The sequence below is a fragment of the Balaenoptera physalus genome, assembly GCF_965194825.1.
Source record: "Balaenoptera physalus genome assembly, chromosome: 6".
NCBI lineage: Eukaryota > Metazoa > Chordata > Mammalia > Artiodactyla > Balaenopteridae > Balaenoptera > Balaenoptera physalus.
In genome coordinates this window covers 33910115-33934854 of record NC_138885.1, presented here as the reverse complement: position 1 = coordinate 33934854, position 24740 = coordinate 33910115, and the positions used below count along the sequence as shown (strand labels likewise).

General features: G+C 39.0%; 1 protein-coding gene across 4 annotated transcripts in view; it reads right to left on the bottom strand.

Moving 5' to 3' along the window:
• THSD7B (thrombospondin type 1 domain containing 7B) overlaps positions 1–24740 on the bottom strand; it is a 1195438-nt gene that overhangs the window by 253606 nt on the left and 917092 nt on the right. For all 4 annotated transcript variants that reach the window (XM_082464904.1, XM_082464907.1, XM_082464905.1 and 1 more), the window contains one exon: positions 3013–3207. In XM_082464904.1, coding sequence (XP_082321030.1) covers positions 3013–3207 — 195 coding nt within the window. The remainder of the gene's footprint in view (positions 1–3012; positions 3208–24740) is intronic.

Below are 24740 nucleotides of genomic sequence, written 5' to 3'. Positions count from 1 at the left end.
ATTTCTGCCTTAATCTGCTCCCTAGTCTTGGTGATCTCAAGAACTGGTTTGATGCTGCAAGTTCATGGCATAAATCCTCACTATGACCTTATTAATACTTCTAGCTATAGAACTTGTATTCTGCTTATAAGATTGTTTATTTTGCATTACCAAATCTACAACTGAGTCTCCAACAAAAGTAGTAATGACTAAGAGATTTGAAATGATTGATCGAATATATAGTTCTATATAGAATTAAAATGATCATAATAGTGTAACTCTAGATATGGGAAGAAACCATCAGGGAGAACCATTCCCTGGACCATAAGAGACTAGTAAGACAGGTGGTCCAGAGACCTTTATGGTTACCATTAGAATGGTCCAATTCAGTCATAGCACATTGAGTGGTCTATCAACGAAATCCTATGAAATCCTTGACGTAGGGCCCTAGAACAAATTGGTCATGAAACGGCTCTCAAACTTTGGTTGAATTTATGACCAAAATGGGGGAACTTCCAATAAAAGAAGAGCAAAGAGTATGTCATTCTCCATCCAAGTCTACAAAGATTAACCCATTGCAGTCACTGACTGACCGTACACTCAGTGCTTCTAACAGAGGAAATTAAAGACAATAAAAGGATACTCTGTGCTTTGAACAAACAGACCCTTAGATAGTTAGATGCATTTCAGGAAGAATTTAAATAAACCCCACTTCTTGTATCTTCCCATACATAGAAAGCACTATGATCATTACCTTGAGATTGCTGTTCTTTGTGACTAGCAGTAAGTTTCTACCAAGATGTACGGTGACTGCATATATTTCTTAACAACAACAAAATCACATATAAACTAGCCTTCTCCCCTACCTCTTGGGAGCAGTCCCTCAGAGCTATCTAAGAGGCTGTCTCCGGGGCAACAGTCCTCAGTAAGCCCCTGGATAAACCTTAACTCACAACTCTCACACTGTGTATTTTTCTTTCAGTTGACACTACTATATAATTCATTTGATTGATTTTAACAACTCATGTATTTCATGAAATTAGCCAGTTGTTTAGGTGTCATCTAGATACTGAGACATACAAAGATCAATCAGCTAGGCAAAAGCATAGCAGTTAATAATTTAGAAAAGAAATTCTAAATATTAATGTAATTCTTAGGATAGAGTTTGCAAGGAAAAAATATAACAGTTCTTCAGTATTTACCTTAAAAGTATATGTTAAATAAAAGTCAAATTCATCAAAATTTTGACAACTGATAACACAAACTGTACTGGTTGCAAAATGAATAAGTATCCTAGGATTTTCAATTATTTCATTCTCAGTTTACAGGTACAAAACATCATTAGCAAACCTTCAAGACAAAGAAAAAAATTGGCCATTAATTTAAAACTTTCTTTCCCTCTCAAGGAAATTCTCTCTCATCTCAAAGATATAGACAGAGTTGCTAGGATAATGGCTTCTGAAGGATTATGTAGGAACATGCAAACCAAGTTCCATTAAATTGCCCCTGAACTTGGAATTATTCCTGTCATATACATTCTATCCCATTATATTGTTAGAGAATAAGAAATTTGTTTTATCTTAGAAACATAAGCAATGTTGCATAAAATTATATATGAACAAATTTTTATAGAAGAAATATCAAAGTATAACATTTAATTTGATGTTTCTATTTGTGAGTATACGTTTCATCTGTACTTACAAATGGGCTCCTGATTTGTGCGCAGAAATCCTGTTAAGGGCTCTCAAGGATTTTGTCAATCCATTAGAGTGAGTTAAATGTAAAACAATCTTGTATGCAATGCTTTCAAACAAAGGTCTTGAAACTGAGAGAATTAGCACTTGAATTGCTCATGAGAAAAAATGGTCATCTGTGCTTAATTCTTCAATGTCAACACCAATTTTATTAACCCAATTATTATTTTGGCATTTTCCTTTGATTCTTCATTCCCTGAATTAAGTTTTTTGCAAATATGAAAAAACATTCAACGAAGAGAAATTCTGCCATATTTATCTAGATAAGAAGTAGGATATATTACTACATCAATTATTTGTATATTATAGGCAAAAATTGCTCTAAGACCTTGATTAAACTACTCATTGCTTTAATTTCCACTAAATTTCAAGGATGTAAATAGAACCAATAATTAGCATATACCACAAAAGCAGAATCTATGTATGTAATTCGATTTGTTTTTTCTTTTTTTGGCTGTGCTGGGTCTTCCCTGCTGCACACGGGCTTTCTCTAGTTGTGGTGAGCAGGGGCTACTCTTCGTTGCAGTGCAGTTTCTAATTCTGGTGGCTTCTCTTCTTGCAGAGCATGGGCTCTAGGTGCACGGGCTTCAGTAGTTGCAGCACGTGGGCTCTAGGGCATGTGGGCTTCAGTAGTTGTGGCATGTGGCTCTATAGTTGTGGCTTGTGGGCTCTAGAGTGCAGGCTCAGTAGTTGTGGCACACAGGCTTAGCTGCTCCGTGGCACATGGGATCTTCCCAGACCAGGGATTGAACTTGTGTCCTCTGCATTGGCAGGCGGATTCTTAACCACTGCACCACCAGGGAAGTCCCTGTAATTCAATTTTTGCCTTCCACCACTAAACTTTTAAAATATCAAGTTATTTAAAAGTTAATGGCAAAAGATAATGACATAGGTGAGATCTGCCTTTGATGTTCTTTACAAATTAGAGACTGCTTTCAAGCTTGCTGAGATCCTGGCATGAAAAACACCAGAAACTCTGCCATTAACTACTCCAGGAAGTTGGTGGATATATTGCCATTTATGACTACAAAGATTATAAAGCTGTATAGAGCAGAACTTCATAGCTTTGGAATGGTTCACAACTTTCATTTGTTTCACAAGTATTAATTGAGTACCTATTATGTGCCAAGCATTGGCACTGAGGATGCATAATGGCGGGGAGGGGAGGGGAGGGGAGAGACCTGATACAATTTCCCATCCTTCTGGAATTTATATTCTCCTTGATCGGTTCAGGAGAGCATCACTTGCCTGAAGCTAAAGAATGAAAAGCACACCCTACCTGTGAGCTGTCGCCGTCTACTTCGAGTTGTTTCACAATTCGTGGAGCAGGGCGTAAACTTGGACCAAGCAGTGAAGGTGCAGTCATCATGACAGGGTACTGTACATTCTTGCACAAGGGGAGGCATGCCATTTGTCTGCTTGAGGCATTCCGTCATTTCTGCCGACTGGTTATTACCAGAGATGCATGAGACAGCTAAAAAAACATGGATTCTTTTGTTATTATTTTAATCAAATCAAGCTGCTGCTGGTTCTTGGACGAAATAGCAGAATTCCCCAATGTTTGAAAAGTTTGGTTATCACTGTGATCGCAAAAGGTGTTCAACATAGCTAACCTTATTTCTCTCTGGAAATTAAACATTTATTGTTGTCAGTGGAGGTATTTGAGAATTTAATTGGTTTCGTTATTAATCCAAACCCAGCATTGACAGCAACCAAAATAACATTCAGTAATTATCTGTATGTCCTGCCTGTGAGCATTTGATCTCTAGAGATGATACAAAACTAGAAAAGAGAATCTGTAAAAGAATAATAATAGGAGGTCCACCCACATCTCTACAAATGACCCAATTTCATTCCTGGATGGACCTAGAGTCTGTCATACAGAGTGAAGTAAGCCAGAAAGAGAAAAACAAATATCGTATATTAATGCATATATGTGGAGTCTAGAAAAATGGTACAGATGAACCGATTTGCAGGGCAGGAATAGAGACGTAGACATAGAGAACGGACATGTGGACACAGGAGGGGAAGGAGAGGGTGGAACGAATTGGGAGATTAGGATTGACATATATACACTATCGTGCATAAAATAAATGGCTAGCGGGAACATCCTATAAAGCACAGGAAGCTCAGCTCGGTGCTCTGTGACGACCGACCTAGATGGGCGGGATGGTGGGGAGGGGTGGTGGGAGGGAAGTCCTAGAGGGAGGGGATATAGGTATACATATAGCTGATTCACTTCACTGTATAGCAGAAACTAACACAACGTTGTAAAGCAATTATACTCCAAAAAAAAAAAAAAAATCAACAACTGGAAAAAAAAAAAAAGAGTAATAGGAGGACAAAAAAAGGACAAAACCACCAAAAAATCATCTGAACTTTTCCTAGATTTGATTTTTGTTTACTTGTTTAAATGGCACTTATGTAAATGGCCCTATTTTTCACTTCAGTCAGTATTTTAAAAGGAATTTCTGCTTTCTACAAGTAAACATTTTTTCCCTTGCTAACATTTCAGGATCAGTTAAAATTTTTATTTATTTTTTTTAAATACGGCATAATCTATCCAGATAATCCCCAATACAAATATCCTACCAGTTGCAGATGTTTCTCACATACTTTTTCAGCTGGAATGTCTCCAGTCATACCATGAACAGATAATCTCAAGATAAAACATTTTTGAGATTTTGCTTAATTTTTTGAGTCTTTGGACTAATGCCATTTATTTTATTAAGAATGAATGGTATTTTTGTGCATCTTTTATTCACCCTAATTATGGACTCTAAGGATATATCTTTATTTTCTAGACCAGCATGTCTCAACCTTGGCACCACTGACGATTTAGATTGGATAATTTCATTTTGTGGGTACACAAGTGTGTCCTGTGCATTGTAAGATACTTAGCAGCATTCCTGGCCTCAACCCATTAGATACCAATAGCACACACACCCTCCCAGTTTTGAAAACCAAAAATGACTTCACACATTGCCAAATGTCACCCCCAGTTGAAAACTACACTTCTCAACCGATTCCTAATCACGGACGTCTCTGAGAACATAGAGTTCTGATGGCATAACTTCAGACCTACTAAATCAGCATCTCTGGGGGAGAAGTCCAGGAATATTTTTGTCTTGAAGTGTCCCAAGTGGTTCTGATCCAGCCTGCCCACTGACCACCCACTTTTGGCATGATGCCTTTGGACATGGTATTTGTTAATGGATATTTGCTACGTTCATCATCCTAAAGAAACTATGGTTTAGGATCATTTTTATTACAGCTCTTGAAAATCTACCAAGTCACAAGGAATAAAGAGACCACAGCCTAGGAACAATGTTGTTAAGAACTCTTTATATACACTTCTTTAACACAGGGTAAGTATACAGAGGGGCTTTCAGTTGCCCATTTCTCTTGTATTCTGAATTCCTTTCTTTATTCTGAGCACAGCAGAGAATAAGTCAATCTGAACACCATTTATCCAACCATCTATCTATCTATCCATCTATCTATCTATTTACTGGTGAAAGCCAAACCTAGCTAATGCTTTAGGACAAAGGAATCAGCTAAGATGACAATGGATACACACACAATACTTCCCAGTTTGTACATCTGCTCCATAGCAGGTGGGGCTATTCATTAATTTTGAATAGTTTTTGTTCTTGTTTTTATCCACATCCTAGGAACAAAATCCATTGCACATCAAACCAACATCACCTGCATTTTCTTTGTCGGGACTATTATAGCCATTACTGATGAATAAAATAAGATACTTTCTTAAGTAGTGTACAAGCAAATGTTACTTGAATTTCATGTTTAGATAACTAATTTGGAGTTAATTTAGGGGATTTTTTATCATGCCAAGTTAATTTTTTTTTCCAAGATGACAATGCACTGAATAATATGAAGAGGAATTTTAAATACTTTCAAAAAGTATTGCTGTTTGAAAATTAAACCTCTATGAATATACAAATGAAGAGTTTTTCCAATGATAATACATTATTTTACAATATTCATTTTCTAGGACTTCCCTCATGGCACAGTGGTTAAGAATCTGCCTGCCAATGCAGGGGACACGGGTTCGAGCCCTGGTCCAGGAAGATCCCACATGCCGAGGAGCAACTAAGCCCATGTGCCACAGCTACTGAGCCTGCGCTCTAGAGCCCGCGAGCCACAACTACTGAGCCCACGCACTGCAACTACTGAAGCCCGCACATCTAGAGCCCGTGCTCCGCAGCAAGAGAAGCCACCGCAATGAGAAGCCCGTGCCCCACAATGAAGAGTAGCCCCTGCTTGCCGCAACTAGAGAAAGCCCATGCACAGCAACGAAGACCCAACACAGCCTAAAATAAATAAATTTATAAAATATTCACTTTCTATATTTCATTTCAATAAGTTTAAAATTTGAAAGCTATGATAAACATTCAATGATATTTTTAAGTTCTACAAACTGTCTAAATTAGAATACACTGGATTTATGAATGTCTATATTGAACTCTTTGCACAAGAAACTAAGAATAGCTTTAGCATATGACAGAATTCACAGACACTGTTACTAAGTGCCATGAATGCAAATTCCATCTCCAAACACCTGGGTGTTATGTGAACTGAGATGAGTTATTTAAATTGTTTATGCTTTGGTCTCATCGTTACAATGAGTATTATAAGAGCACATAAACAAAGGGCTGTGCGAATTCTCAAAGCAGTGTCTCCACCCACCAAGAGCCAAATAAAGGCTATTATTATTATCCTTTATATTTGTTTTAAATCAAGCAGGCTGATAGTTCTAGCAGGTATACATGTACACACTCTCGCTCACCACACCTCATTTCTTCCTTGGCCATCCTCAGATTAAGGTGAAGAGAAAACTGGGTGAATCTTCACCTGATTCTGTACTACACTTAAAATCACCATTAGTCAACCGATATACTAGGTATGCCCTTAACACATTCAATTCATTAACAGGACTACACAGAATAAATCAGATCCATCACTCCTGCACAAAGCGACCCAGTAGTCTAATGGAGGCTTTGGAGGATTCTAAGGGCCACAGAATGCATTCAGAGTTGTAGTATGAACTTGACCCACATTAGACTGAAGACCATTGCTCTAGGTTATCACTGATGATCAACTCAGGGGTGAGTGGCAATAGATATGCTACATAGCATGCAATCATCAGTTTAGGCCAGGCATTATGGTTCTCAGATTTCTTCAAGTTCAAGATCCTAATTTACTTTCAAGTGTGAAAAGAACCACTAGAAATAAAAACATGAACACGTTGAATAAAACAATTTACTTCTCGGGAATGTTCTAGTATAAAAGGAATCATTTAGTAAACATTTATCAAATGACTGGGTATTGAATGATACTACAGGGTAGGCAAAACGTGAAGAAATAGCAGGCGAGAAGTATGCAGGACTGGAAACCCAGCAAAGGAAAGATGACAGATACATACAAAGGAAATGAAAAGGGAAGACATTTAGAGTAAGTGGGGATAACTAGTAGCTAGAGGTACAACCCAATTCAGAGGCCCCTTCCACTGGGCAACTCATGGGCAAAGGATATTTTTTTAAATTTTTATCTTATATTGGAGCATAGTTGATTAACAATGTTGTGTTAGTTTCAAGTGTACAGCAAAGTGATTCGGTTATACATACATATGTATCTATTCAAAGTATATTTTTCAACTATGTTATTTTTAACCTACAATATAGTTCTGTGGGCAATATTAAGTGTGTATAAACTCCTTAAGTCAGATAATTTCTTTGAGGACTAAATCAGAGGTGGTAAGTAAAGTGTACTTATCAAATTGTGGGCCTTGGTGTTTAACAGAACTAAAGAGACTTTCTTTTTTCTTTTTTTACTGTTACCTTGGGCAACTTATGTAAATTCTACTGAAACAATTAACGCATCCATACAACGGGAATGATAATACCTACATCTTATGATAAATTGATGCAGATGAAGTGTTTAGCACAGAACTAAGCACTTGGTACATCTGCCTGGAGAGTTTCTATTATTATGAGGAAGGCTATTGGAAATGAAATGTAAGACATGGCTGCAAAGAAGATTCAACCATCTCTTGCCTTGGCTCAGGAAGAATTTTTCAAACCCTACCAAACCCTCTTGACCCCTAAGAAATGTGACTGGAGCCTCCCCTTAAATTATAATGTTGAAGTCAGTAGGCTCTTCCAAGGACTGCATGGCCCTCCCAAGGATATTGTTATATTTCCAAGTGATGCTCTTGCATTATGCTTAGTGTCTATAAAAATGGGGCTACAGTACAAACTACCATATAAGACCACAACTTCAGGAAGTCAGAAACTGGAATCTAAGGTCTGCTGGGAATTCTTTCCAGAAGCACCAAGATCAAAATCCCTAGTACTTAAAAGAGTCTAATGAGAAAAGCGTGAGTATTTGCACAAGAGTGCTGGCCATATTTTCACCTCACTTACTGAGGTGGTCATATCCAACAAAAACAGGTGCCATGCCCCTCTGTGCTAATGCTGAATTCATGAGAATTTTAACATCTAAGTAATACTTAGGGGCATATATTGTAGCAACGCTTTTCAGACCATTAGGAGCATTTGAGCTTCATTACTGATCACAAGAAGAATAAACATAAGGCAGAAAAAATAGCTTATGCCCTGGGATCAGGAATAAACCTTCTTAAGGTCACTTTCTCTACCTCCATGGCGGACTAGACACTAGGCTGCTTATACACCTGGATACCTATACCTTCTTCCCTAATAGATCTTACTGAAATTGACCCATTTATTCATCCATCCATCCAATCACTTGGTCACAAAATATAAGGAACTATGAATAATTTATAAAAGTATTTTGTGTGTGTATGCAGATATACATGTACATATAAATAATCTAGCTTTTGGGAGGCTATAGTAGTGGCAGTGACAGGCAGGTAGACAGATAATAGTAGCACAGTAATGTAGTTTCCCTAATGGCAATAACTAATGGGGAAATCTTGCTAAACAAGAGAAAAGAAGGTACTTCAGTCTTGAATGGAAAGGATGTGCTCAGGGCAGGCATGAAAAAAAATAGGCCATTACAGAGAATGGACCTGTCAGACACCTGCTATTTAGCTGAACTCTGAGTTCTGGAACTTTTGGATCACAGCACATCAATTGCAGGTCACAATCTAGAGAAAAGATGTCTCTTTTGATGTTTTTAAGTATTTAAAATACTGTACTATACTAGTGGGAAAGGTCTTTCCATGAGGCAAGGAAGAGGTATTCACTACTGACCATTCCTGTCATATATTTCTACCTGGAATGAATCATTTAAGCAGAGTGGCAATTTGATGCTTAATTATATTTTATTTATTAAACTTGAAATACTGCTGTCTTTACTGGAGGAAAATTGTACTCCCAGGTAAAATTAGCTCAAATAGCTGCAGAACAATCTCACTGTGCATTGTTTGAAATTTAGCTATCTTAAGCTTTGGGCAGAAAGCTCTCAGAGTAGCTGCCTGGAACAGATGGGTATTCTCATTAAGGAATGATGGAGAAGCAGGTGGTTGAGCTAAGCTGTTGAGACAAGAGCTCTCAGATAAGAACAGTCACCTGGTAAGTGGATATGGTCGGGTGACCTGGAACCCTCCAAACATCTCTGTGATGCCTGAGGTCACATTTTCCTATTCATAGCGTCTAGCAATGTACATAACACATAGAATTGAGTTCAGCTTGATCTTTCTCTTAATCACCACACAGCCTGAGCCTTGGGAGAAAAAAAATCACCAAAAAGGGGAAAAAAGTTACTAACTGCTTTCCGCTGTTATCTGATTATTTTCAATTCTAGCAACATGAAAAGGGATGGCTTAGCAGGAAATGTAAAATTATCAGAGAATTTAGCTAAAGAAATAAAGCAAGGACCTATATGAATTCTCAGCGTGTCTCGTAGTTAATTTTTTGAAGACGCTGGCTGTCAATGTGGGACGGTTAGGCAGCCTTCTTAGGCTTTAATGGTGACTGAAATCAGCAGATTATTAACTACTACTAAATGGCTAGTCTTTCTGCCCCCTATCACCTCTAAACTCTGATAGTCAGACATGGATAAGTTTATTTTCTTTTCAGTTATGGTATGAAGAGGGCAGGGGTTGCTGGCCTTATAATAGGAAATGATAAAGTTCTACCTGGAAAGACTAAGTAAGCAATGGAATCTGCTACTTCAGATCTATTCACATTCATCATCTTCACCAAGGACACCCACATTACTTCCCCAAAGCTGCTCCTGACCAGAGTTCAAGAAAGGGTAGGAAGAATTTGTTTCAAGAGGTCATGATTTCCAGGAAATGAGGGTGACATGCTAGAAAAACAGAAGAGCTGTTAGCTTGCTGTCCTGCAATCGTGAACTGCTTCAATCAGGTACAGAACACAGTTTACATGCACATCAAGGAGAGGAGGGGAGGGGGCGGGCAGCCACTGCTCAGCTAACATGACATTCGAACAACGTGTTCTATAGGGCAGACCCTGCACTGGTGGCCTGGGATACACAGATGAAAGAAACATGGAAATGAAAGTTCACTACGCTCAGGGTCCTGCAAGAGCATGGCTCAGGGTCCTCAGGCACTGCGCAGTCAGGAGCCTTCCTGGATGGAGGGGACGCATGAAGGATGACTGGATGCACCTAGTGAAGACAGGAGCCTGGCACACCTTATGCCTGTGCAGAGGAACAAGCAATGTAACAGGCCAGCTTCCTGCCCTTGCTATGCACGTTCTAAGACCCTTGACCTCTCCTTTGATAAGGCTCGTAACATTTGTAATGACACGTTCCATGTCTGTGTAGCAAGGTCCCTAATTTAATGATGCAATGCCAGGTTGCCCCTAACACACGTGGGGACCAGCGTTGGAATACAAGAGGAGGTCACAAACCACAAGACTAAAGAGTTTGAAGTTATCTTTGAAATTTACCAACCTGTAATAGATCAGTTCTATTCTCCTACTTAACATGTATGTCTTTATGACTTGGAACATGAGGGTTCAATAAAAATTCTGGAAGGACTTGGAGTTTCAGGCTGGAATGTGGCAGCACAGGGACTGTGGGCCCAGCCCTGGGTGTCTGGCCAGCCCTCTTCTCCTTTCACTCCCAGCTGGATTCTACCCCCGGAGGGACCGTCTTACATTTATGAGTGGGCACTACAGTCAATCCCCCAAAGCTCAATTCACTAATCAGCCACCCCTGTCCACCCATCAGATCTAGGCTGTAGAGTCAGACTCAGAGAAGAGGCCCCGTAAGTTCTTGAAGCTGGTTCAGGGCCATTAGGGCAGGGAATTCCAAGGTCCTGACAGCTGAGCAGGGTTTAGATAAGGGGATGGATGGGGAAGCATGGGCTCCAGTGAGGCTTCTTGCCTGTGGGAAGGAACAGGCTAGAAGAAGGTCAGATAAGGGCCCTCTAAGGCACGGAGGCCAGGGCAGGCCAGCTCTTGCCGAGTCTAAGGACAGAAATGCACTCCACTCCAATGATTTCATTATAGACTGATGCAATCTTTAAGAACTCCCTTCCTAGCAGGTAATCAGGAAAGGTACAAATGCCAATTAAAGCTCTCTCAGTTTGGGCCATTTTAATTAGCCTCCTTCCTATTTGAAATAATTATTTTCAGGTGAATGTGCAGTTTTTCTTCCAGCCATTTCCCTTTCCCCCCTCCAGGATGGTATCTGGGTGCCTGGCAGCCAGCAAGGGTCTCAGATATGCGTGAAGAAGAGCCCTGCCAGCATCTGCAATAAGAGTGGCCCTCGTCCACCGGCTGGCTGCTCACCCTGGTGACATCCACCAGGAAAGTCTCACTTCAGGGTGAAAATCTCACAAACCATTCCCTCTCGGCCTGATGAGGGGCTGTTGTCATCTAAGCTGATGAGAGCTCAGCCCACCTGGCTCCCTCCAGGTGTGGCGTATCCGGCTGGGGCCCCGTGATCAGTGCTCTGCGAGAGTCAGAGCGTGTTCTCCTGTGAAGCCTGCCGGCACCAGCACCTATCCCACCCTTCCCCGGGCATGAAGGCATTTCTGCAGACTCTCTGTAGCACAGGAAACCCAGGGAGCTTCTGGGGCGGCAATAAGGCCCTACTTCTGGAGTGGCGCCCCGTAGGGCATCTCTTCCCAGAGTTCTTTTTTTGTTACTGTTTTTTTATGGTGGTAAAAGTCACATAATATGAATATACTATTTTAACCATATTTAACCGACAGTTCAGTGGAACGAAGTACATTCACATTGTTGCGCAACTCTCACCATAAGCCATCTCCTGAATTTTCCACCTTCCTAAACTGAAACTCTGTCTCCATTAAACACTAACTCCCCATTCCCTTTCCCCACCCCTTGGCCCCTGGCATCTACGGGTGTACTTTCTGACTCTATGAATTTGACTATTCTAGGTACCTTGTATAAGTGGAATCCAACAGTATTTGTCTGCACCTAATGCGTACTGGAATGCATTTTTAAGGTTAATGCAATATATGTCCTGCAAACAGATTGTAGCTTTTTTTCCTGTGCTATACGGTAGGCATTCACCAGCCATCTCCTTCATACATAGTAGTGTACATACATCAATCCCAGCCTCCCAATCCATCCCAGAGTTCTTCCCAGAGTTCTAAACAAGACACGTTGCAGAAAACCTTCAGCTTTCTTCTGTTTCCTTAGCCAAACTCTCACCTCTAAAACATCAGCCCTGAGTCAGGGAAAACCACGACACACGTTTCTTCTGCTCTGCTTCCCCGCCCTGCAACCCCCCCTTCTCTTTTACTACCAATCACCCACCCTGGCAAGAAGAGGAGGGCTTTTCCTTCTCCCTGTTTGAGAGACACATCCACCTCCCATCTGAGGTGGCATTTATCCTGTCCCTTTCCCTGAAGCCGTAATGGCAGACAGGATGCAGAGACAGAAATCTGATTGGATTAAGGACACACATTTAAAAGCATTTAAAAAATATTGATGTGAAGCCTGCTATACACATGCTTCACCACCAGCTGCCAAGGCCCTGGAGAGCTGAGCCTGAACTGACGTGTCTCCTGAAAAGGGAGCACACACATTAAGGCGCCCCTAAATACAGCAGACAGATTCTCTGAAGCCCCACCATGAGGTAGGAGGCAGGGGTCATTGGGCAACCCGCCTCTGGAGACCTAGGTGTCAGTGCTCAGGACTTAGATGCTCTCCTGGACAGCTCAACGTCATTGGTCCTTTAGTTTCAGGAAAGATGTTTTTTAATGTTAATTTGTTTCCAGGGTATTGCTGTTTTCTGTTGCTACTGTAAGAAATTACCAAAAATTTAGCCGCTTAAAAGAACAGAAAATGTTTTTCTTACAATTCTAGGAGTCAGAAGCCCAAAATCGGTTTCCTCAGGCTAAGGTCAAGATGTCAGCAGGACGGGTTCCTCCTCGAGGCTCTGCGGAGAAACAGGTACCTTGCCCTTCCCAGCTGCAGTGGCTGCCTACACCCTTCACTCCTAGCCCCTTCCTCAGACTTCAAAGCCAAGACTATGGCACGAGCACGGCCGCTTTTTCCCTGTCTCTTTGCTTCCGTCATCACATCGCTTCCTGCCTCCCTCTTATAGGGTCTTTTGTGATTGCATTGGACCCACCTGAGTAATCCAGCCTGTTCTCCCCACAAGATCCTTAACTTAATCAGTCACATCTGCAAGGTCCCCTTTGCCATGTAAGGTAAGATATTCACAGGTTCTGGGGATTAGGGCCTGGTCATTTGGGGGGCTGTTAGCCAGCCTACAACATAGGGCAAAGGTATTTCCTCCTAGCACTGCATCATCCACTAGATTAAGAACCAAGCCTATCTCATCGACTTCCAAAAATAAGAAGAAAAACAGAGTTGACACAACCAGGCTTACCATGCCTTCCCCAGTCATTGTTTTCACAACAGGTTGGTTTTGTTTTGTTTTAATTCTCTGGTTTTTCAATCACCCTGCCCGGCCTCCCTCAGCCACTCAGGCTACCTTTAGAATTACTCTCCCCACCCTCTGTTGGGTATCCTCAGGGAAAAGAAACAGGCAGACTTATTTCTTATTCAAGATGAAGCATAAGTAAGAATGTACCTCTGTATCAAACAAAAGTGCATTCCAATGTCAAATACCAGGATGTGGGTGAGTCTGAGCCACGTGAAATGCAAAGCCACTTTGTCCCATCCAACTGTAACGCTTCGATTGTTGGCTTCAAGAGTGAATGAAGGGACAATCATCTCTGCAGAGAAGTACTGAAATTGAGAAGGGAGTGAGAACAGCTAGAAAGAATAGGAAGTTCTAGGTCCTGGAAAAGAAGGCTACGTCCGTCTAAGCTCTCATTCACACAAGCGTGTCTTGTTGACCCTGCTCTGAACTGTCCACTGTGAATGATCCAGTCCACCCCATGCTTGAGAGCCAAGAGCTGGCCAGGGTTGGGATGGACATCAATACGGGCTTTCAGATGCTGTGTGGAATCGTCTTCCCAGCTTGCCTGTGCCTAGTTACTCTGGCCTCAGGGAGAGGGAAGGGCTGCTCTAATCCTTCCCCTAGGTGGCCAGCGCTGGTGTGGGGCACGGCCAGGAGCCCTGGTAGCATAAGTGGGAACTGAGAAGGAGGCCCCCTAGCATTGCATCTCCCAGGACAGAGACGGGGGTTACCCTGGCCTGACCAAGCCAACTTCACTCAAGGACCAACCCCAGGCCCTTCTCCCTCAGACGTCAATCACCTGAGCTCAATCTACCAGCCATTCCACGTATTGTAATTCTCTCAGTGGATGTCCTAGCAATTCCATTTCTGTGCCAATTGTATGTAGTAGAGAAGACATTTTCACTTGCTGTTATCCAAATGAGGCAATTTGGAATTAAAAGCCAGTTCTTGCCATAGTCCAAGGGTTTTCATTTTCCCCTTGTATTTTTTCTCTGTGCAGAGCACAGTGGGTAAAACCACAGTATTTGGAGATCCCATTCTTCAAAAACTACATTTGAATAAAATGTGTGCTTATTATTACATGCTAAATAACATACATGCAACTTTTGAGTGGAACAGTGTGAGCTGTGGAAATTGAATTAAACAGTAAACCCGTAATTGCTTGTTAGGGTGCTTTAATTGACTCATAAGTACCATATGGGAAGCTGTGTGCCTGCAGGAGCCCAATTATAAGCTTGCTTATGGAAAGATACAACTCACTTTGCATGTTGGAAACATACTCCCCAGTTATCGCTGCCCTCTCAGGGAAAAAAAAAAGAATTTTCAAATAAATAAGAAATGCTTAATAAGTTAATAATGTAAACATAGTCCCTTGGTAACCTTGAAGCATTGTACTTAGGTTCTAATACAAGATCAGGAAATGAACAGTTAAAAATGCCCATTCATTTTATTCTAAGGGATTTTTAAGTCCTGAATCTCTCTGTGTTCACAGCTAACCAAGGAAATATACACAGGTAGGGCTCTTGGCTTCAAGGGATTTGTCCCCTAATTGAAAAACACCGGCAAGAATGAAACACTTCAGGAAAAAAGTGAACAAAATAAAATTACAAATGATTCATAAATTATATCAAAAACAAACAAACAAAAAAACAAACAAAAAGCATAGCTAATACAGGTGAGAGTAACAAAGGAGGAAGGGAGACCTTAAACTCTGACAGCTAATCTGGTGTGGCAGATTCCAGAAAGGAAAGTTAGGACTTGTGGTCAAGTTAGCCAGCCATGGTTGGAAGCAAAGTGATCAGGATCAGCTGTGGGCCTTGGGGAGTGGGAAACACAAGTCCAAGCTGACTACCAAGTAAAATCAGGAAATCAGAGTTTCCAGACAAGCAGGGTGAGCACCTTCAAACACTCGAGTTGAGAAAGAGTAGTCATTAAGAATCCTAAATCCAAGGGAAAAAAGCATTAAATTGTCCTTCTCTAGGACACAGTGTAGCCTGCCAACTATGTCTGCATGCGCACAAGTGGTCCTGGAGTAGCTTTAGACCCCCAGCGATCTCCATTAGCCACAATGAAACCATCCAAAATAAATATTTAAGTACAGAGAGTAGCTTGCTTGTTGACGAAGCTGCAAGACAAGGCTCTTAATTAATCTCCAACCACTCCCTCCCCTAAGCCAGACCAAAAAATATATATACTCAGAATAGACAGGACAGGCTATGCAAACTCAGCTTTAAAAGTTCTCAGCCTCTCCTTCCATTTAGACTGCCTCTCTGAGTCCTTCCTCCTATGGAGAAATATTAAAACCTGTCTGGAAGAAAACCATTTATAAATGCATATCAATCATCACATTCAGTAAGACATTTGGCAGCCATCACTCTAAATTAAATCATGACAGTGAATAGGAAGGAGCCATCACCACAACCAAGCTTTTTATACATCAGTGACTCGCCCCCTGATTTTACAACACCTTAGAGTAGCTCCATTTATCTCAGTTGACTTTCTTTCATTAAAAATAATTCAATGGGGAATGACTGCTCATGGTAGAGTGCTTCTTTTGGGGGGTGATGAAAATGTCCTGGAATTAGATTGTGGTGATGGTTGCACAACTTTGTAAATACACTAAAAACTACCAAATTGTACACTTTAAAGAGTGAATTTTCTCTCAATGAAGCTACTAGAAAAACTTCATCATTTAAATATTCTGAATCTCAAATAAATCAATATAATTTTAGAAAAAGAGCTCAGAAATCATGTCACAAAATTGTCAATTAGATGCTGCATTTCCAGAAATCCTGGGAATTAGAACTCTTTACCAGCCAGCCAAGAAATTATTCTCGCAAAATTTATGCTCAACACCATTTATATTAACTTTCATAAACAATTAGTAATAAAATAAAGATTTTATTATTAATGCAGTTCTTTTCTCATGTTTCTAACCTGCAAGGTTTTATTTTTAATTTTTTTCCTTCATTAAGAAAAAAAGACATTTGCCTAGACTTTCTGTGGTGCCATATTTACCAAGTTAGAATCCTGCAGAACTCTATTTGGAGGATATAATGTAACAGTTTAATAGAAGACAGAATTTCTGCCCTATGAGGGCTCATAATACACAACAGAATACTCAACTTCCAGCAGGTGAGGAGAAAAGGTTCACTAAATATATCAATATCTATGAATCACCTGCATTTAAATGTGTTCAGAATACACGAGAATTGCATGGTGGTTAATTTCTCACCATGTTATAAAAATCTGTCTGGTAAGAAATCACCTAACTCCCCTTATAAACGTGTGTTGTTTTTCTTTCCTTCCTTCTATATCATGGGCTCATTAGAGGTGTAAACTAATGATGAGATGCTTTCTAGTGTTTCCAAGTCATTTTTCTCACAGCCACTAAAAACACATCAGATGAGATTCCTTCAGAAATATCTTCCACGTCTAAATTCTGTGTTCTTCTGTCGAATGAAGCCCTCAAGTCAAACTGTATGAAAGTTTTTGAAATTTCTTTCATATGTCTGGAAAAAATTCATACACACTTTGTTCTACAGAATATTTTCTAAAAGTATGCAATATGCTAGAAGCTTTATGCTTCTCCGGTCCCTATTTTATGTACACGTATAAGGGAAATGTATATTTGGCAGGTGTGAAAGAATGAATATGCTAATTCACACACTGCATGTGGAAAGTGGTTTATTCCATTTTTAAAGGAATATGGCAGTATTTACATAAGATTCACCTGTATCTCTGCAAACAGCTGTTGTGCAACCAATGTCTAAATCAGGAGGAAAAATGGGCTGGGTATTTTTTAACAGTTGCTCTGGGTTTGACAGATGGATGGTGCTTTAGTTACCTGCTGCACTTCACGGAAAGGCACAGGGAAGAGTTGGGCCAAATCACTGCAGCAAATAATTATAGATTTAAAAAAAAACGTACTTCCTCTTGGAGCATAAGAGATAAGATTCTTCAAAGCCTCTGTAAAACAGAAATTTTAACTATATCTGCCACGAAATAAGCTATCTTGATAATGAGTGTTGTATGATTACTCAGAAAGCTAAACTTCACGTCATATAATCATTCCAGTACCAGTAACTAAGTAACCAATGAGGTGTGAAACTCGAATTTAGAAATAATTTGGTGTTCTCTATTGAAAAGCAACTTCAAACACCCAGGATATTAATTGTTGCACTGCTACAGAGAAACAATAAATCAGCCCCATATCCACATTTATCTTCCCCGCCCCCCCCGCCGCCTTACTAAAGCATACTACATTTTCTTGTGGATCTGTTTACTTAAAACATCTAAGGAACTCTCCTTTTTCTACAAATGATTTCCTCTTTGTAGATCACTATGGGTACTCACGCTTTACATGGAACCATAATCACTGCCATTATAATAAATTGTCTGTCATGTACAAAGCTGATGTCATGTCAAGAAGCCATTTGTTTTCATTTGCTTGTCTCCTCCATAGACTCTGGCAAGATGCTGCTGACATTATGTTTATCCATTCCCATTTCCTCTTTGGTCCTATGGAGACCATGCATTTGCTACATCCTTTATGATAAGTGAATTTGTTACACTTTTTAAGAGATTCTGTTCTAGAATCTCAAACTTAATAAAACCCCATAATAAAAGTCTGAATAATGGTGCATTCAGAGGATCATATGCACTATATATATTCACTGGTCATACAATTTCGTTTCTCTCTCAAGACTTTTTAATGAAGAACAAATCACTTCCCATAATATGTAGATGGATTCCTGAAAAGTTGTATGCAAGAAATATGAGGGAAATGAATCTATTTTAATGCAACAGGGAAGCCTGCTATGGAAAGGCTTTCTATCCAGAATAATGGTATTTAACCTCAAAGGTGCATTTTTCAATGTAAACAGCCAATATTGTGCTTATTGTGTGAAATTGAATTTGTTTCAAGTGATATATATCTCAAAATCAAATGCCTCCAATTTCTTTTTCTTTTTTTCTAGATTTTTTTTTTTTTTTTGATGTGGACCCTTTTCAAAGTCTTCATTGAATTTGTTACAACATTGCTTCTGTTCTATGTCTTGGTCCTTTGGCTGTGAGGCATGTGGGATCCCAGCTCCCCGACCAGGGATCGAACCCGCACCTCCCCCATATCCGAAGGCTTAGTCCCAACCACTGGACTGCCAGGGAAGTCCCTCCACTTTCTTATGTGTAATTTTTTACCAGCTAAAATTAGCTGAATTAAGGTTAAAACTGTCTTCCAATGTCTTACCAGTTATGAGTGAAGATGGGAACTTGATCTAATTTTACTTTTAAGCACTGAGAAATAATGAATCTTAATGTGACTAACAATATTCAATTCATACATTTAACTACTTTGAGGAAGTACTGGCCACCTGCATGATTGTAACCAGATCTTCTCCTAATAACACGTTTTACACATTTGTTTCAAATCTTCACAGCGCCCAAGTGAAACTTGCTTTACAGCCAGAGCTCATGCCAACAACCCAGACCCAAGAACAATCTGAAGAGGCAACATGACCAGTCAGGAGAATGACTCTGGCTCTGGCTTTTCCTATAATAGCTGCATGACGCACTGGGCTAGGCTCATTGAGACTTAAGTGTATTTATATGCAAAATGAAGGAGATGGACCAGGATGAGCTGGGTCTCTTCCAGCTCTAATACTGCTTGATGGTATTGTGAGTACACGCACGTACAAAGCATTTTGTTGTGTATTGTTACAGTCCGTGGTTCTACTGAGAACGTGCAAGATTAGCACAGCCAGCTGGTACTAAAGCATTTATGCATAACTGTTTTTATTTCACTTAGTGACATATTGTTAAGTACACACAGCATGCTAACATACGATAGAAAACATTCTACAATTTTGGTAAAAACAAATTCCATACTTCTTTTAAGAAGGCATTTTAGATAACAAATATAAATTAATTAGACTTCCAGGTAAAGATGGCAGAGTGGGAACTTGCATACACTTCTGATTCCTGCTTAAACTTCATTAAAATTTTGCGAGTCCTTAACACGCTAAAAGAATGGGACAGAACAGAATGGTGTCATGGTTCTGGAAGCTGTAAATCAGGGGACAAGAGGTAAAGGACTAAACAGACTGAAGAAAATATTAAATTCTAAAATGTAAACGGCAAAAGCCAAAGATTAAGCTGTCTTAACGGCAAAAGCAAAAGATTAAGCTGTCTAGAGATCACAGAATCTCTAGAAGTGGGGTTGAATGGGGGGAAACAGGGGTGTTTAAAAGAGCAGAAATTGCCCAGAGTGTTTATAAAGCAATCAGATGCCCAGCTCAGTCCTCATGACACATCGCAAGAATGTTGACTCCCCTCCACCAAGCCCCTTTGCAAAAGACTGGAGGTTAAAATAACCATATCATAGGCTCACTGAACTGGAAGCAGCCAAAGACCTAGTTGAGAAGATTTAAGATTACTTGATCATGGTCATACTGAACACTGAAACCTCTGACCTTCTTCCCTAACTCAGCTCCCAGAAACTGACAACTAAGTCTTCCTCCTCAAGGCACCCAATGTGCAAGTCTTCTTTAGGAAATACAAAGTGCAAGAGGAAAGACCTAACTCTGTTGACATGAAAAGTTTCCCAGCTGAACAGCCCAGCTGGATCATGCTATTCTTAAGCTAGTAAGGGGCAGCCAAGTTCATGTAACTCGACTTTGCGACTTGTAAAGAGAAGCAGAAAAACAAGGATTATCAGGTATCTGAGGAAAATGTCGACATAAAAGACAGAGTAACCAATACAAACCATGAGATAAAAAGTTGAAACACATTGAAATCTTGTAAGGGGAAGAAAATTGAGAACAAAAGGACTAACACTAAAACAATATATATATATGTGTGTATATATATATATATATATATATATAATATTTCAACCATCACACTGGAACTGAATAATCTGGAAGAGAAATGTTGAGCAAATAAAGATCCTTTAGAAATTAAAACAAAGTAGCAGAAACTAAAAAAGAAATGCAACAGAGTGTAGGATTAAGTTGAGAAAATCTTTTTCAAAAGCAGAGTGAAAAGACAAACAGATGGAAACTAGGAGAGAAAAAGATTTAGAAAATCTATCCAGGAGGTCTAACATCTGGATTTTAGGAGTTCCAGAGCTAGAGAACAAAAAAGTTTACGGGGAGAAATCATTAAAAAAATAGTTCATGAGAATGTAAAGGGTATATATTTCCAAATTAAAAGGTAGTTCTGAATGCTTAATAAACACAATATAGATCTATTGAGGGTACATCTTAGTGAAATTTTTGAACAATGTAGACAAAGATCTCAAATGCTTCTAATGTCTCACCCCTATTAAAATCCAGAAGGAAAATATCTACAAAATTCTGTGTTTCCAGCTTAAAATTTTATACCTCATCTAATTATCATTCAAGTGTGAGAACAGAATGAAGGTGTTTTCAGACATTCATGGTTATGAAAACTTTACCTCCAAGTCCTTTCTCAGGAAACTACAGAAGGATGAATTTCACTAAAAGAAGAGAGTAAATCAACAAAGAGCAGAAGACAGAATGAGAAGAGAGGATGACGTTGGAGAGAGGTCCCAGAATGACAGATATGAATATAGCAATTGAGCTGAGACTGAATAGGTCAGAAAGATCCATGAGAGTTTTTCTGAAATATGAAACTGATGGATCTGATCATTTTAAGAAGACATTTACTCAATCAGCAGAGTTTGGGTTTTTTTTCAGTGCTGAGAAGATGAAAAACAAAGTAAAGAAAAAAATCTAGAAAATGATTAACTCCAGGCATAATAAAATGTTACATGAAAAGAATGATTATCATAGTTTACTTACACATGTTAAGGCTTTCAAAAACACTGATACAGTCATGCTAATATAAACATTGAATATATTGATCTAATAAAATTACATAATTACTGTACGGGGTAATGGGAATTGTGCCTGCCTAGTTAGGGCAGGGTGAGACAGAGAGCTACATCCTTATAATTCATAGTGGGAAGGCAATAGTTAATGCTTAAATTTGAAAATAGAAGAAGCCACAAACCAAACACAGTTTTTGGAGACATGGTTCAAAAAACAACTTAATTAGCTAGAATAAATGGAAGTAGTTGACTCTGGGGAGGGGCAAACGTAGGCAAACATCATAGATTTTTAAAATTTTTTAGTTTTGTTGTAGAACTATTTGACCCTTCAAATTATGGACACGTATACATCTGATAAAAATAAAAATTAAAATGAATGAGGGAGTGATTAAAACAGATTAAATCTAACATTTAAAAATACTGTCACAAGTATTTATAATAGTATATTGAATCAAAAGTATAATATACTGGAATATGTATCATAAATACATACAAAGCCTTTCAATTTTCCTCCTTTGGCCAATATAATACAAGGGAGCATAATTCTATATTTTGGTCCTCTAGTATTCCACCTATTTATTTCTTATCTTTCTCAACAAAACCAACAGAACAAAAAGTGGCAGGTTTCTTTTTTCTTCTGACTTTGTGAAAAGAGCGGAAACAGCTAGTCCTGCATTTCATTTATTAATGGCTTACTATGTGCCAGTTATTCTATTTAGCATTATGAAGTAAAAATACAAAAAAAGAAATCCAGTCCTTGGCTTTTGACAGCTTACGTGGTTGGCTGAAAATGAGGTTGGTTAGATGGGTGACGTAATTGACTTTCAACCTCCAAAGGAGAAACTAGAACAGGATGCAGAGGAAACTGCTGATAACAGAAGTCAAACTGATGAAGATGAAATGCAATGGTTACCAGCTCATAATGAGACAGGAACTATCAGGAACGCCAGGGCTTCCAAGAGAGAATAATTATTACTGATCTGTGAGGAAAGGTAAAGGTAGCTGTTTACTTAGAAGTTCTTGGTTCACGTCCTTATTTAGAACTATTCTGCCTTTTTCAGGACATTCAACCCCCAGTGGTTACTGGCTTAAAAATCACAGAATCTCAGTTTTTTTTTCCATGTTTCTATTTCTCCATTTCTAAGAAAGTAGCTTTAATTTCTGTATCTCTTTGATTTCACAAGTCACAAAGAAATAGTCCAGTGCAAATCCAAGACACTGGACATGAATTCTATTATTGAGGGCATGTCTACTCCTCCAACCTGCTGCTTGCTAAAGCAAATAATGCCAGAAATCAATTTGAGAGACTGCTGACCACAGTTAACAAAGCCAAGTCGAAATAATCTCATTTTATTCTCAGCCAAGACAAACTCATTAGTGACTGTGAGGGATCTGCTTCTGTCCAAACTGTGCAACCTTTTGGGGAAAAGGGATGCAAATGTACATTATCTGAAGTTGTTTCAAAATAAAACAAAACAAAAACCAGGAAGGATAGTGGGCAAGTGCAACCCAAAACATCCAAGAAAATGGTTGGTAGTCTGGGTGCAAAAATGATAAAAATATTCTTGAAGTACTTGGCTTTAACACGTTTAGGTACTGCTAACATTCAAGTTTCCCAGTAGCCTGTTTTCTCAGAAAAGTTGAACCAACGTAAAAGAAACCAAGAAGACTCAGTAATCTATATCAAAGTGAGAGTGAGTGTGAAAAATTCTAAGCAGAGTTAAAAGACTGCTATTTAAATATGATTGAAGATTCCAAATGTCATATTTGTCTTTCTCTCTCTGACTTACTTCGTTTAATACAATAATCTCTAGTCCATCCATGTTGCTGCAAATGGCATTATTTCATTCATTTGGGATTGACATATACACACTACTATATATAAAATGGATAACCAACAAGGACCTACTGTATAGCACAGGGAACTATACTGAACATTTTGTAATAACATATAAGGGAAAATAATCTGAAAAATAGATATATATGTATGTATAACTGAATCACTGTGCTGTACACCTGAAACTAACACAACATTGTAAATCAACTATACTTCAATAATAAACAAATAAATTAAAAAAATAAATACAATGGAACATTCTGAAAATTACATGATGGGAGTCTTTTTGTGGTCAGGATTTCAAATGCAAATAACATAATGAACCCATTTTCTGAGTAAGTAAGAATTAGGAATTAATGAACCAGGATAGAGCTAAAACACACAGTCTTCAACCTAATGGGTTGATGTGAAAATTTAGTTTAAGTTACTTTCCAAATGGTGGAAACTTTCATTACATCTGTTTTTTAACTGTGAAATGCTCTTGGCTCTATAATGTTCAGTTCTGATTGTCTAAATTAGCACAGTAAAAATATGTCTGGAATGAAACCCAGACATTTGAATAGGACATCATTGACAAAATGAGTTTGCGCTAAAATCAACTGAATTTGTATGTTACCCTTTTACAAAGAATTGAATGGAAGCTAGCAGAAGAATCCAGTATTAATTTACCTAATACCCTCTTTACTGATAACTTAATTTTCATATGGCTAGGAGAAACCCAAAGGGTTAAATAAATGCCTAAATATACTGACCCACACTTTTTTTTTTTTTTTTAAGAGAAAAAAATGAGGGAGAAAAGAGGAGAAAAAATAGCTTAGTCTTTTGGTAAGGAATCTTAACATAAAGTTTTCTAACTTTTTTGTAATCTGGAAATTTGGTTAACTTTCAGATAATTTTTATTTTATATATCCTAAATTCATCCCTCTTTAATTTTGGGAGATAGTTCCTTTTTCTTTCATTAACAGAGAAAGAAAACAATGAGCTCACATACTCTGCATAATCTTCAGATATAGGAAAGCTTTTCTTCCTTCTCAGTCATCCACCATCAAAGGAAAACGGCCTTGAGTCCTTTAGAACCTGTAACTACATAACCAACCCTTTCCAGTATTTTCAGGCAGACACACTAAAAGGGTTATGTTATGGACTGAATATTTGTGTTCCCTAAAATTCAACATGAAGACCTAACCCCCAATATGATGGTATTTGGTGATGAGGTCTTTGGGGGATAACTGGGTTTAGATTAGGTCATAAGGATGCATCCTCATGATAGAATTAACGGCTTTAAAAGAAAAGGAAGAAAGAGAGAGAGATCTCTCTACATGTCCACAACCAGGAAAGACCATGTGAGGACACAGGTAGAAGGCAGACATCTGCACGCCAGAAAGAGACTTCTCACCGGACCCTGATCCTGCTGGCATCCTGATCTTGTACTTCCAGCCTC